Consider the following 15,998-nt stretch of genomic DNA (forward strand, 5'->3'; position numbering starts at 1 on the left):
ATGATGTATGCACAACCTTGGAACAACAGGGCTCCGCGATACAGGGATTGAGGTTTGAAGGGTAAAAGACGGGAATAATGTTAAGATGCTTGGCTGTCTTTTGCATCTTGGTTTCCCTTGCCTACCATTGTAAAATGGACACTTGACGGGTAGAGAAAGGAATAGCCAGAATCATCACTACAGAAAGCTTATAAGTCCGTCTTCAGCCTATAACTGGTTGGAATACCTTAAATGGAGCTAGAAGTTGCCCAGTGAAAGAGGCTTCCTGTGGAGCCTTTACATTGCACAAGACCATAGGTGGAATCCAGAACCCCATCCAGAACTGACTGAGGTAGGAAATTTCCACTGGAAACGAAGAGTAGACCAGCTTGGAGTGGCTAGAACAGAGGATATTCCTTGAAAGAAAGACCGGCAGGAAAAATCCGAAACAATAATGGCAGTCTGATTGATTACTACAAGAACAAGTAAGCTGTTTACCCAGGAGCCTCAGAGCAAACCCCCTTCCAAGACTGAGACTCAAGGAAAATACATGAGCAGGCATGTGGTCTGGCTGGTGACTACGTTGATCAGTGATAAGGGGCAGAGGGGATAAAAACAGCATTGAATTTGTGAGCTAAGCCTGACCACAGACTCCTGTGAACCTGGATGGAGACCTGGATGGCCAGCAATATGGCAAGACCTGGGGACTCCTGGGCCCAGAGGCAGTGACATAGCCACAGAGGACTAGAGCGGAGAGTGAAGCGTCCAGCTGATATGAAGTGAGGGAAGATGCACAAGAACACCCACACTTGCAGACAGTACCCACTTGACCTGGCTTCGATGGCTGGATGATCAGCACTCAACTAGAAGAAGAAAGAAAGTGTGGGGCGGAGTAACCTGCTACAATTTTACAAACTTTACCTATACTTATGGATGTAGTAACTCAAAAAAAGGGAAGTAATCTTTACAGCGAGACTCACTCCCAGCCCCTCAGTACACAGGGTTGACAGGGATGGGCAACTTAGACATTGGCTAGCCAAAATGGGGGCACCTATAAAGTCAAGAAGTGACTGGCTTACAAGCTTTCAAGAGGGAGCTTAGTTCCAGATGGGGTGGGGGAAGGTAGAATCGCCACTGAATGATTTCCAAACTGTTGGGACTGACCAGGCTGGCAAAAGGAAATGGGGATAAGACTCTTGTGGTACAATAGTGAATAATTGCCATCAGGACTGACTGGGTGGGTAGGAAATATAGAGGTAGATGTTTTTTGACAAAAGGAGGAGAGTGATTGATTTTGCAGCCCAGGAGTGGAGGTGTCTGGGACCATCAAGTGAGAAGAGCGGAGAGTGGGACCCTACCCAGAGAGGCAGTGACACCAGGGATAGAGACAGAGATGATGACATTGACAGTCGGAGCAGCTGGGGACACTGGACTCAGGGAGGGAGAAGGGCTGTGTGCTAGTGGCCGGTGTGCAGACCTGTGTGGTGTACCCTTGGTTATTTGATGATGCATGGAGGAGATTGTAATCATTGCAATGAAACGAAATATGATAGGATGAGTGTAAAGCTGATGTTCTCCCATGTAAACCTCACAATTAAAACTTAAAAAAAAAGAAAGAAAATGTGGACCTCATGCTCAGAAATCTTTCTTTCTCAGTGTTTTCTGTTTGCTATTTAATGCATGTTGCCTCGTTCAGTGAGTGCAGAACCTGAAGTACTGGACACTTTACCCTCTGGCCTGACCTTCCCTAGGCCTTCATCTAGCCCTTGACAGGAACCAGAGTGCAGCACTGGGTACTGGACTGAGATGAGGGAGGAGGCAGCAAAAACCTCCAAGCTCCCAGCACGTGTTCCATTGTTCCACCAGATGTCACAAATCACAAACTCAAAGATAGAATTATTGAGGATTTTTAAGACAGCAACGGTAGAACATAGACTCTCCAGCACGGGGCCCTCTTCTGATTGTTGCACCCTGTGAAACTGCCCTGGTTGAACACCCATGAAGCCCCTCCTGCACTAGAGATTCATGGAACATTAATCAGGAAGGAGGGAATTTGGCCTGTGGAGAACCCTAAAGGCTGGTTTCATTTATTTCACGAGAGAGAGTCCCCCAGCAATCGATGAGACACAAAAAGGCTAGATTTTAATGATTCATCTGATGGGAAAGCGTACAGTGGATTTGAATGGAGACACTATTGGCAGCTTTACCAGACTGGATTTCAACTGCCAGTCCTAGGAAAGAAGGTTAGAAACAAGCATAACACTACACTTTGGTTTTTCTAAGGTAAACTAGTTGATTGTGCTAAAAGTTCTCATTCAGAACACATGCACTGACCCAAACACCATATGTTAATGTTCCTTTCTAGTTAATAGATTCATCTGAAAAGATGATTTGTCTTCAGGACACAGACCTAACAAAATAACATTTTCTTTTCAGGAGCCCCTTTTATAGAATTATAAATGAGCTCAATGAATGTTGTTCAGACAAGACTGTATTTACTGCTACCATAAACTCATATTTCACTGCCAAGCCATTTAAAATCTACTGCCAATTTTTATTCCAGATAGTGTTCAAGCTGATGTGAACTCTTTCTTCCCAGGTACCTCTAGATCATCAGTCACTCGCTGTAAACCAGGAGCCAACTGCCCCAGTTCACTCAGCGGCATCAGTAGACAGCTATCCCCTTTATCTGTCACCGAAGATTCTTCTGCTCCTATTCTTGAACTCCAGAGCCGAGGATCCTCCGGAGTATGTGGACATAGAGTCGAAAGACAGAACAGATCAGGTATGTGCCTCTTAAAACACAGTGCATCTAGATAACCTGCCATGAAAGATACAAATGTGGGGATGTTACACAGACACATATGAGTGGGCCTTTGGCAGGTTTATGAGGTAGGAGGAGCAGAAAGAAAGGGATGTTACTTACACATTTTGCTTATAAGTCTAATGGCATTTGGTATCACAGATAAACTGACCTGTTGTTGAAGAGGAGTCCCTAGGTGGTACATAGGGTCAACACATTCTCAGCTGCTATCTAAAAGTGAGGTTTGAGGCCTGGTAATCTGCTGCCCAAGACTCAGCCATTGTAAACTCTATAGACCACAGTTCTACTGTTACACACATAGGCTCACCATGCGTTGGAGTTGACTGATTGGCAACTGGTTTTATAGTTGAAGAGCTTGTCACAAGCCATGTTTAGACAGGGCATTTAATGAGGTTGAAAGGGGAGCTAATTTTCTCATCTTTATTAATTCAAAAGCCAGCATCTTTTATCTCAGCATTGATATTCAGTAAGAACACATTGCCAACACTAGTAAAATCACATTATCTGTCCTTGGCCTCATCAGGACCAACGATTCCTGAGCCCATCCATTTTTCCAGTTACACTCTTCCTGTAGGAGACTTCACTTGCCCCTCCCTGTACCCCAGTCTTCATTTACTGATCAGTCAAGACCTTTACCTTTTCCTCACACCCACCAGACCAATCACTCTCCAACTCCTGGCTTACTGGACCTTGCTAGATAAATCTTATAGCCTTGCCCATGAATTTCCTAGCAAATTTATAATGTTGATGTGCAGTTGCTTCCACGGACTGCTTTCCAATACTGTGGGACATCATCCCAATGCAGGGTGGGTATCTTACTGCCTTCCCAGAAAATGTGCTGAAACCCCAATTCGTAGGCACTTCCTCTCAACATTTGACCACACTTCTGTCTTCCTGAAAACACCAAATCGGTATATGCTAACAAGCTATTTCCTCTCTACTTCCAAATGTCTCGGTGCTTTTGGTTGCCAGTTACCATCATTGTGTCTGCGTCATTGGCTTGTGTGTCTTTCTGCCTTTCTGATTCTACCTCTTCTGGGTCCATGGCCACCACCTCTTCACCTGTATTAGAAAAGGCAACAGATCAGGTTCCTTCAGTGTGTTCATCCTTCACTACAACAATAGCAACAATACAATACCATCCTGTATAAGTGAGCAGTCAAAACAACATATCAAAAAGCATCTTTGAGAAAACTGGCTTTAAAAAAAGAAGGAAAATGGCAAATCAGAAGACTTTCCGTTGTGAGTGGGAGAAGGGTAAAACAAAGGGACAGAGCAAAGGTGAACACCTAATACCCAACTGATTTAAGAAGTTTTGATTTTTTTTTTTTAAAAAAAAAAACTTTCAAGGAAAAAGAAACTTTTAAAGGGAACCTAAACGGAAGAAACCCGAAGCCAAAAAAACTTAAAAAAAAAAATGAAGAAAATGACATCTTAAATCTTCAGAAAGTTTTAATTGGCTTTTCTAAATGCAGTAATATCCCAATTATGCCAATTGTCTGTGGAACAGAATGTTCCAGCTAATTAAATATGCTGGTTAATAGAGACTTGCCCTATCTATCATTCACAGATTACCACATTTCAAAGACCATACCCTTAAAGATCACATGGAACAGAATTTACTTTTTCTTTGATGATTCAGAATGCACTTGGGGATATCCTGGTACACCACAGAGAGACAGTTAAAAAAAAAAAGGAGACTCTGAAGAACAGCTCACCCTACACGGAGAGCTGAATATTGTGGTACTTAACCTAAAAATGAGTCCTGGGAGATAGATACTATCACTGTTTGACAAATGAGGAAGCTGAGACTATAATTAAACAGTGTTCTCAAGGGCATACAGCAAGAGAACTAGGACTTAAACTCATAATTCCAAATGCCAATGACCTCTAACATCAGTTTGCATAACTCCAATAAAGCCTCAAATGGATGTAAACTAATAGTAAATGAATTAGAACCAACTCAACAACATACAGCCACCAATTGCAACAATCGTAGGTTTTGTTGTTGTTATTGCGTGCCGTTGAGTCAGTTCCAACTCATAGCAACCCTGGATAGTGTTTTTGAGAGCACCTGTTGGGTTTAGAACTGTCAATGTTGTTGTTTAGCAATCCAGTGCTTACCCTTCAGTGCCACAACAGGGCTCAATCATACACATATTGTTGTAGCTGGCTTCCACGCATAATGACCCTATGTATAATACAGCGAAACACTGCCCAGTCCTGCGCCAAAATCACAGTTGTTACGCTTGAGCCCATTGCTACTACCACTGTACAATTCATTTCATTAGGGATCTTCCTCTTTTTCACTGACAATCTGTTTTACCAAGCATTCGGTGGCTGGTCCTTCTTGATAACATGCCCGAAGTATGAGAGATGAAGTTTTGTCATCCTGGCTTCTAAGGAGCATTTTGGCTGTATTTCTTCCAACACAGAATTGTTTGATCTTCTGGCAGCCCATGGTACTTTTAATACTCTTCTCTAAGACCATAACTCAAATGCATCTATTGTTTTATGGTCTTCCTTATTCATTGTCCAATTTTCACACACACATGTTATCTTTTGTTGCTAAGTGTCATTGAGTCGGTTGCAACTCATAGTGATCCTGTATAACCGATTATTATCGGCTTTCATCCAAGGAGCAGCTGGTAAACTTGAACCACTGACCTTGCAGTTCAAACCGACCTTTCAGTCCAGCGTATTAACCCATAGTGCAACACCAGGACTCCACATGCATATGATGCTAATGAAAATACCATGGCTTGGGTCAGGCGCACCTTAGTCCTCAAACTGATATCTTTGCTCTTTAACACTTTAAAGAGGACTTGTGCAGAAGATTTGCCTAATGCTATATGTCTTTTCATTAATTTCCTGCTGCTTCTATGAGTGTTGATAGTGGATCCAAGCAAAATTAAGTCTTTGACAACTTCAGTCTTTTCTCCATTTATCATGATGTTATTTACTGGTCCAGTTATAAGGATTTTTGTGTTCTTTACATTAAAGTGCAGTCTCTACTGAAGGCTGTGGCCTTTCATTTTCATCAGTATGTTAAGTCCTCTTCTCTTCCAGCAAGTGTATCATCTGCATATCGTAGGTTGTTAATGAGTCTTCCACCAATCCTGATGCCATGTTCTTCTTCACATAACCCAGTTTCTCAGATTATTTGCTCATCAGATTGTATAAATATTGTGAAAGAATGCAATCTTGGTGCACACCTTTCCTGATTTTAAACCGTTCAGTGTCCCCTTGTTCTGTTTAATCAGCTGCCTCTTTGTCTGTGTACAGGCTCCCCCTGAGCACATATAAATGTTCTGGATTATCCATTGTTCACAAAGTTATCCATAGCTTGTCATGATCCACACAGTCAAAAGCCTTTGCTTAGTCAATAAAGCACAAGTAAACATCTTTCTATTATTATTGGCTTTCACCCAAGATCCATCGGACATCAGCAATGATAGCTTAGTTCCATATCCTCTTCTGAATCCAGCTTGAATTTCTGGCAGTTCTCTGTTCATGTACTGTTGCAGCCATTTTTTTTAAATTCCCTTCAGCAAAATTTTACTTGCATGTGATATTAATGATATTATTTGATTATTATCATATACATATGAAATTATAAATCAAACAGGACTATAAGGAGCTGTGTTTAAAATGGTCAGGAAAACAGAAGAGCTTGACATCCAATCTATTGAGGCTTTGTGAATTAAAGAACTGGCAACAATGAATGAAATATAGAGAATAGGAGAATGGGTCAGTATGGAGAGGTTTAGGTGACTAGTGGTGTCCTTAAAAACACTGATGATGTTGATACAGAAGGACTTTTCAGAGACTGTGACAATGAAGGTAGATATCACCTGAAATCATTCCTGTTTTATGTGATAGTGGTGGTTATGTGCTGTGGGGTCGGTTCCGGTTCATAACGACCCTGCATAGGATTTCTGAGGCTGTAAATCTTTACGGAAGCTCAAAGCCTCAGCTTTCTCCCATGGAACCGCTGGTAGTTTTGAAGTGCTGAGTGTGAGATTAGCAGCTCAACTCGTAACCACTGCACTACCAGAGCTCCTTGCCCTTCATGAGATAGTCTCTGAGAATAAGCAATTCAAAAGTAATAAGGGGAAGTATACATCCTTCTCTTAAATAGCATTTCTCTCAAACCTTTTGCAAGACTGCCATTCCTTTCAGGAAATAGAATATTTTTTCTCTAAACTATTTCTGAGCTCTGGTAGCATAGTGGTTACGAATCGGGCTGTGAACCTTAAGGTTAGCAGTTCGAAACTACCAGCTGTTCTGTGAGAGAAAGATGAGGCTTTCTGCTCCCATAAAGATTTCCAGCCTCGGAAACCCTGTACAGGTTCGCTATGAGTCGGAACCAACTTCACAGTACATAACAACAACAACAAGCTATTTCTGAAAATTGCAGTACTTGAATAGAGACTCAAGACTGAAAGCTGTACCTAGCCAGGATGAACATTAAGCTTTTTTATTTTTTCTGTTGTCTGCTGTTATATTTTCTTGGGTTCAGTATGACGCTAACTATGTGATCTTGAACAACCCTTTAACACAACTCTGCTTTTTTATAATAATAATCCCTATTTGATGAGGTAGCTTTGCATTCCTTTTCTGGTTTCTTAACACAAGAGTCTCTTATTTTATTACCCTCTTATTCATCCTAGTGTTTTTGTGTTGTTTTTTTAATTTACTCTCTGCATAAGCCACATGGTCATAGAGAGAATTTGCAGAAATGTTATCAAGAGTAGGAATCATTCTGAAAAATAAAGTCTACTAATTCAAAAGGAAAAAAAAAGAGTAGGAATCATTTGTGTACAATTATAAAGATGTCTCACTCTTACTTCCAAACGCACCAGGGCATCACTATATCACACAACATTCTCCTGATCATTTCCCACCTCATCCCTTGATTAACTTCTCCAATGCTCCTATGTGGTCTACATGAATTTGCTCTTCTTGCACCATATTGCATACATTGGGTAGGTTTTCTGTCTTTTCTGCTTGACTGTGAATTCAAGACTTTCATTATTGAACCTTTAAGATCCAACTAGTTACCCAGCTCCTCGTAGGGTCTCCATAAGATTGTGTTGGAAAAATGAATCAAAGAATGCCAGTTTTCACCTTCTGGAGCCCTGGGCCCTACCTTGAGATATATAAACTCTGTATCTAAAAGTTAAATAGCAATTGCTGTCTTCATACGTCCTTGGCTTATATTCCCCAATGAAAACTCTACTTTCAAGTCATGCTCCCTTACCTCCTCCTAATACGTTTCTACCAAAAAGCTAGGATTCTGCCTTAGCTGTGTGATAGTTTATGAACCAGTGGGGCAGCCATGCCTGGCAAATTAAGTAGTCAGAATACTACCAGCAAGAGACCCAGCAGGTCCTAAAAAGGTAAAGTGATGACCCCATCTACTGATATGTTGGAGTCAGTGGGATGCACCATTTCTTAACCCCCTGGATCTACCTTGTGCTTGAAAGCAGGTACTTGGAGACTCAAGAAAATCTTGGAGACAACTCTGCCTCCTATTCCCCAGGATTCTACCACCGGTGTCCTCTGCTCAGCTGCTCAGCGTGACTTCTGCTACTGTTTAACTGCCTGACAGGCACATGAACTCGTGATGTCTCTATCAGGAGAGAAGAACTTTAGGATTTTAGAAAACTTTGGCTAGCTTAAAAAAAAAAAAAAATAGTAGTAAATATAAAAAGAAAAAGGAAAATTAACTCTGCTCCCAGAGATACATTAAAGAGTAATCTGTTCTGAGGTAGGAAATGACTTTGTATAGTCATGATTTGTTCCTGATGTTGGGGCATTTTCATTTTAATAGTCATTTTGCTAAGGAGCTCTGGTAGCATGATGATTATGAGTCAGCCTGCTAACCTCAAGGTCAGCAGTTCAAAACTACCAGCAGTTCCACTGGAGAAAGACAAGGCTTTCTGCTCCCATAAACATTTACAGCCTTGGAAACCCAGTGCAGGGTGGCTATGAGTCAGCTCCGACTCCACAGCATATCACCGCCGCCACCACCAGTCACTTTGCTACTGTTTTTCCCCCAAAACATTTATTTCTCACTTACTTTTTCCTGGGGACAGCAAATATGACAGTTTTGGCTGGGTTCTGTTCAGTTCCTGACACAGATCAAAACAGCAGCCCCATTTTGGAACTTGAAATGTAGATACAGAAGAAGTGAGCAAGAAAGAGGGTGGCACCTTGTGAAGCTTCTTAAAGCATTTGCTGGGAAGTGGCTCACATCATATCTGCTCATATTTGATTAGACAGAGAAGGAAGGTCACATGGCCAAGCCCAAAGTCTTTGGGACAGGGATATGTGATGCTAATACAAGGAAGAGGAACTCCAGAGATGCAGTGGTTAAGTGCTTGGCTGATATCCAGAAGGCTAGTAGTTCAACTCTACCAGCTACTTCATAAGAGAAAGATATGGTAGTTTGCTGCGGTAAAGATTGTAACATTAGAAACTCTATGGGAGGCAGTTCTAGTCTTGTCCTCTATGATAACTTGGAGAGTAACATACCACCCATCACAGTTCATGAGCATTCTGATGAATTGCATGAGGGTTGAACAGGGATTCAGGAGAGAGAAAAAAACAGGTATCAGCATTTTTAAATAACAGAAGAAAAAAACAAACAAACACACACACTGGTCGTCCTACCATTTGCCTCTTCAGCTTCAGCCACCTTGCTTAAGGACCAAGCATGTTTGAATGCTGCTCTATGACCTGCTTTCTATACATTTGTATTCCCTTTCTGTTTTCAGGGGATGATGGGACACAGACTACTCATCCTGACAATAGCAGTCAAGAAAACAGAATCAAAGCTCGCTGCCAGTCGTGCACATCCATGGTTCTGAAGGCCATCTGGGGACTCTTGATCATCTTGTCAGTGTCATCATCCTGGGTTGGGACCACACAGATTGTAAAAATTACTTATAAGAACTTCTACTGCCCATTTTTCATGACTTGGTTTTCAACAAACTGGAACATTATGTTTTTCCCAGTTTATTATTCTGGTCATCTGGCCACTGCTCAAGAAAAGCAATCTCCAATGAAAAAATTCAGGTAAGTTTCATGTTAAATGGTCAACAGGAGATGCCTTAAAGTGTTTGTCGGCAAAAACGCGTATGTTCATCCCTTTGGAATATAAATGCACTTGAGGAGTATGGAGGGGCAGGAGCCTAGGTTGGTAATAAACATTAGAAAGCAGAAGAGTTCCCCCTTTTTAAAAACAAAACAAATATTCAACATCTGCAATATGGTAGACTTGGCTTTTGTGTATCTCAAAGAAACATCATCAATAGTAACATCTACCTTTTTAAGTGATGCTAGTATGCCCGTGCTTCCCATTTTAGCACATGAATAAACAGGTTTGGACTTGTCCAAAATCACACATTTATACCAGATCTACTTGTCTCTAAAAGTCCTATTTTTAACAGAGTACCCCTATGCCTCAAATTCAAGAAACATTTGTATTAATAAAATGAGTTAAAACAAATGTATAATATTCTGGACACTATGGTGCCTATGCAGACTAAATGATTTTGTTTTGTGCAAAGAGGTTTCATTCTGGGATGCTTCACAAGAAGTTGTTCTTTGCTAGCTAGGAGCACATGGGGCCATGTTTGTTTGTTTGCTGGTCATTACCAGTGACAGCTGGACTTATTTAGTAGCCTTGTCTGTGCCTCTAGTGGTTGTTCCATGCTAAACCTAGCTTCTGCCACCTCATCTTGGACAGCTCAGGCACCTAACAGGACTGAAATCACGGAGCCCTGCTCAGCATTCAGGGAAGGCAAAGGCAGCAGCTGAATCAGAGTTCCCTTGTGTCTTGGAAAGGTAAAGCCCAGACGTAGAGAATGACTGCCAAGAAAATCCCTGGGATACCAAAAGAAATCAGTGGTGGGGACCTCCATGGATGGCAGATGGGAAAGTGACAGTTCTTCGCACCAGCTGATTCTTCCTCACTGAGGGGCAATAAATCTGTTGTGCAGGAACCCAAATCACCTGCCATTCTTGCCAATGTACTTTAATGAAAAGGAATGATTATTATTATTATGGAAAAAAAAAAAAGTTTCTTTAACTTCTATTCCCCATCATTAGCTTGGAGATTCCTGGGAATATTAAAGTCATACTGAGCATTGATTTTCTATGTGTGACTATAAAACCCCAATGATAAATTTTATAAAATGAATATATATTTTCTGGTTTGATGGATTGAAGCCCTATACATATATGTGACTACTAAAGACACTTTGTATTTGATTCCCATCAAAATAGAAGGAGCTCTGGTAATGTAGTGGTTATGAGTCAGGCTGCTAATCTCAAAGTCAGCAGTTCAAAACTACCAACCATTCTGCTCCTGTAAAAATTTACAGTCTTGGAAACCCTAAAGAGCAGTTCCACAATGTTCTATGTTGTGGTTGTTAAGTGTCATCAAGTCGGTCCAACTCAAAGCGACCCTGTATAGGGTTTCCAAAGAGCAGCGGGTGAGTTTCAATTACTGCCTTGCAGTTCAAACTGACCTTGCAGTCCAGGCTTTATCCTTTAGTGCCACATCAGTACTCTACTCACTCTAAATAAACAAAACCTCACTGTCCCTTGTTGTTAAGTGCCATCAGTTCCAGTGCATAGGGTTTCCGAGGAGCAGTTGGTGAATTTGAACCACCAACCCTGCAGTTCAAACTGGCCTTGCAGTCTAGTGCCGTCACTATAAGTCTGAATCGACGTAATGGCATTGACTTTTTATGTTTATTTATAATGCGTGTGCTCTAGCTGAATATTCTTAAGATTTAAACACCCATACTGATCTAAAGAAAAGTATCTCAACACCACCTCCAAGTAAGGTAAGTGGGTTTTGTTTAAGACAGCACGTGTACAGTAAGAGGCTGCAGCTGACAGAAATACCTTTAGAAATGAGCTTGATCTTCACCACATGTCACACATCAGACTAACTCTGAACTTTGCGAATCTGTAATTTTGACAAGACACCTTTGCTTGTCAGTGCAGTTAAAGTGAAGTTGGCCATTTTTGAAAGTGAATCAAAAGTCTTCATTATCAAGCATAAAAACACTATCTTTGAAGAGAACATTCTCTAGTGGCTCCTCTCCACATGAGAGGTAAACATGACAAGAATATTCTGAGATCTGTTTTCCCTGTAGACTTATTAACACCATCTGCCAAGATGGTACTCCATTGAGCCCAGCCCTTGGTCACCCCGCTTTCATGGCAGAACAAAGGGAAAATAAAATCAGTGTGTGAGACTGGGAAACACAATTTGTCCCATAACACCAGATCTTTTATTTTCTTTTCTCTTGAATAATATGAAAGCATTCCTAGTATTTTTCTTATCACTAACATCACATGAATTTTCAGTAAAATATCAATTCTGGATGGTAAGGGTTATCCATGTGGAAGTAGGTTTTGGTCATTCAATTATTTCCTTTACATAATACCATGAGAATTCACTTAACTCAGGTAAATTTAAAATTTAGGAAAAAAAAAAATCTATACCATAGTTTTAACAAAGATGGCTTCTTAAGGGGAAAATGGTTTCTAGAAAAGATGAAACCAGAGCCAAAGATTTATTATTTACTTGTGTCCAGTGCCTCAGAATTGTGTTTAAGAGGTAATCTGACATAAGGAAAGGGATCCATAACTAGTAACTGCTATTACAATGACGAATGTGATCAAAATTACTAACATCCCCCAACTTGTAAGCTTTGTTTTGACCTTTATCACCTGTCAAAGCTTTTTGTCCACAAATTCTGATCACATCATCCCAAGGGTAGACTCGCTGTTACACCTACTCCTCAATGATCAACTCTCTTGTTAACAGCATTTCACATTTATAACAATAGTAAAAAAATCTGACTATATTGAGCATTAACGATGTACATCTGGTAGTAATGGTTAAGGCTGTGTGTCAACTTGGGTGGACTGCGATTCACAGTGCTTTGGCAGTTATGTAAATATATAGTAATCCTCCATTTTGTGATCTGATGTGGTCACCTCCACTTTCACAAAATGCCAAATTTCACGTAACAACCTGGCCTTTAGACCCTAACCATGTTAATAAGTGAGGAGTAGGGCGCGTTTATTTTTCCATAAACAATCTTTTCTTTCTTTCTTTGTGAGTTTTCACATTCCTAGCACTTAGTGCTTACATAGCATATGGTCTTACACAGGTGAGTTGACATTTGAATAGAGCGCATTTTTAATTCTTGCAACAGATTTGCAGTGAGAGACAAGGGTAAATTAAAGGGGAACAAAGAGGGAGAAAATGAACACCTGAGGGACAGGACAAGCCATGTAGAGCCAGGAGAAACCAGGTGAGAGTAGTCCCTGCTAATCAGCAGAGCTTTCTCAGCCAGCTGACCTGTGGTGCTCTACCTGACCTTATGCACCGACTGGTGTTCCCCATACAATCATAGTGTCCCCTTGGATGCTATCCCAACCAACACAGTGGTGGGCTCTGCGAAGGGAGAACCATCACTGAGCAGGGCCAGTGTTAAGAAAAAGAAATCCTTTAATTAGAAATGGGTTTCAATGTTCTTAAGAAGACATTTAAGGGATGTAGATATCAAGATAAACACAACTCTCAACCCCAGATGGCCCTGGCTGCCCTTTTCACAAAACATAGCCCTCTCTGAGTACAGAGCATGCACTTGTTTATAGGAGGCTTCATGAAAACTGCCCTGGGCTTAGTTCGGACGTGGAATATCGGGCTGTAGAGGAACCACACATTTCCCTGCGTATGTGAGCTTATGTCGTTTCTGTTGACTACAAGCTTTGCCTTTAGGTCATTTCATCCCTTCACTGAAATTTTGTCTCTTTCCACTCAGAGTTGATAGCTGGGAAATGATTTTTTTTTTTTTTTTATGAAAAGCTTTCTTTTTTGGTTATCTTTCACATGAAAGTAAAAGCACTACATGAGTTTCTAGGTAGGAAATATGCAGGTTTTTTTTTAAATCATCATTGAATTCTGGGCTACTTGAAAGCAACTTTTGTTCAGCTCTGATGTTTACTGTGAGATATTCTATTTGAGGCTATGTCTCTCTTCTTAGAGTCCCATTACTTAATCAACCCCATACTCCATGTGGTTTTCTTGTGAGGTAAGTTCATTCCTGTGAGGCAAACATTGGCTTGACATTACTTTTGGTTTACAATATCTTGAGACACAGTTATTTTCCTTCAAAAATAGCTGGAAGAGAAACTAGTATTATCTAGAGCCATGTAAGTATATTTTATTATAAACTTTATAAACGTGTCTGAATAGTAATAACTTGTTGTTTTGAATAATAGCTTTATCTTAGTCTTCAAAATACAGTGCCTGATACACCATGGTAATTATTCAGGAAATGCTAGAATGTTCTTGAATAACTGAGTTAAAAAACAGTGCTAAATTCTCCCAGAGGTACATCTGTTTGAAGTCCAGAGTCTTGTTAGCACTGTTTTTGGATCATTTTCATTGTTGCCTTTATATACCTAATAACTATTCCATTAAAATATGTATTCACTAGCTTGAACATTTTGATTAAAATGGCCCCTTAGGCTTAATAATCAATTTAGACCAAACTTAAATGATTCCATTTTAGATTTAACTGACGTGATTATTTTTATACACTGAATTCAGGCAATTCTTCCAAAATGGCCCTATGATTGGCTATAAAGACCACCTAAGTTATATTTTACTTTTACCAAAGAAGTTTTCTTCATTTTTCTGCCTTAAAAATGCTAGAGAAAACACTTCATCAATTGAACAGTTTTGTTATGAAGAGACAGCGTGGCTTAGGAATTATAAAATCTCAAGATGTCTGTGTGTCTTCACATGATCTATGGTGGTCCCTGTTCAACAAGATTCTGTCAGTTTTCTGTAACTTGTTCAAACTATATTAGCCATCCTGAACATGTCGCTCATTGAAAAAAGATCACCTCTCTTCTTCAATAGCTAGTGATTTCAGTAACTATCCATTCTGTGCCTCTCTGAGCATGTTCAAGAACAGTAAAATGACAGGCTGTCCAGGCTGGCTCAAGAGAAAGTCTAGGTAGGCGAGGACCTAGCTCTGTGCCTGTGGAAATATTCCCTCTTTGCTAAGCAAATCTGTGCAGATGCTATGACCTGTAGGGGGCAGTACTGGGTTCAGCATATTCCTGAGACTCGTGACGGGTCTGAATATCTGTGCCCCTGCATGAAAATCATGGTCAAGAACTAAGCAAGATGTGACACAAGTAATATTTGAATATTAACCTCTTTTTTTCTTTCCCAGGGAATGCAGTCGGATTTTTGGTGAAGATGGGCTGACATTGAAGCTCTTTCTTAAAAGAACTGCTCCCTTTTCTATTCTGTGGACTTTGACTAATTATCTATATTTACTGGCTTTAAAGAAGCTGGCGGCCACAGATGTCTCCGCTCTGTTCTGTTGTAACAAAGCCTTTGTCTTCTTGCTGTCGTGGATTGTGCTGAAAGACAGGTTCATGGGAGTGAGGGTAATGGCACACTTGATTCAATGCGCAATGCCTCCCTTAATGGTAAAACTTGGCATCAGGAAAGCTGCTTTGTGTCATGGAATTTCTGTAAAACTTTTCCCATTGGTTCTGAGTGCAAATTGAAATTTGAAGATGTATTTGGAAGCCCAGACAGTTACAACATCATGAAAGAATAAAGAGGTAGTCAGCTGACTTAAATATGAGGCAACTAAAACAGACAGAGAAAATAAGCTATTTCTTTAGAACGAATTCTTAGAATGAATAGTGTAATCAACTCCTGTCCTCAGGAAAGAGGGGTCTTGAAAAAAATCTTTAGCCACAGTAAAGATTATGATTTGCTTTTTCAATCTACATATGTTGGGACGACCCCTTCATGGTATTTCACTCTCAGAGATGGATTTAATTAATATTGGTGTAAGTAGATAAGATTACCAAACAGTAATTAAAGTCACTGGTAATGACACAATGCTGTTAAAAGTGGCTATATATCTCTTGTGACTAATCTAGAAATGGAACTAAAAGCAACAACTTGTACTTTAGGGTACAAATCCTTAATTGAACTGCATTAAACTTCCACCAACCTCTTCAGTTCTGAATTTATTCCTTTCAGGAATAATATGAATATTAAACCATTTAATAACATAAATTTTATATATATGTATATATATGTATATATATACATACATGTCTT

At 40.2% G+C, this 15,998-nt stretch overlaps 1 protein-coding gene across 1 annotated transcript in view; it reads left to right on the plus strand.

The window, feature by feature from the left end:
* The window catches only part of SLC35F4 (solute carrier family 35, member F4), a 362,691-nt gene that overhangs the window by 320,951 nt on the left and 25,742 nt on the right, over positions 1–15,998 (plus strand). The window contains exons 2-4 of the mRNA XM_006864641.1: positions 2,579–2,764; positions 9,586–9,886; positions 15,088–15,307. Of these exons, the coding sequence (XP_006864703.1) occupies positions 2,579–2,764; positions 9,586–9,886; positions 15,088–15,307 (707 nt within the window). The remainder of the gene's footprint in view (positions 1–2,578; positions 2,765–9,585; positions 9,887–15,087; positions 15,308–15,998) is intronic.

This window comes from Chrysochloris asiatica, unplaced genomic scaffold (assembly GCF_000296735.1).
Source record: "Chrysochloris asiatica unplaced genomic scaffold, ChrAsi1.0 scaffold00067, whole genome shotgun sequence".
NCBI classification, from domain to species: Eukaryota; Metazoa; Chordata; class Mammalia; order Afrosoricida; family Chrysochloridae; genus Chrysochloris; species Chrysochloris asiatica.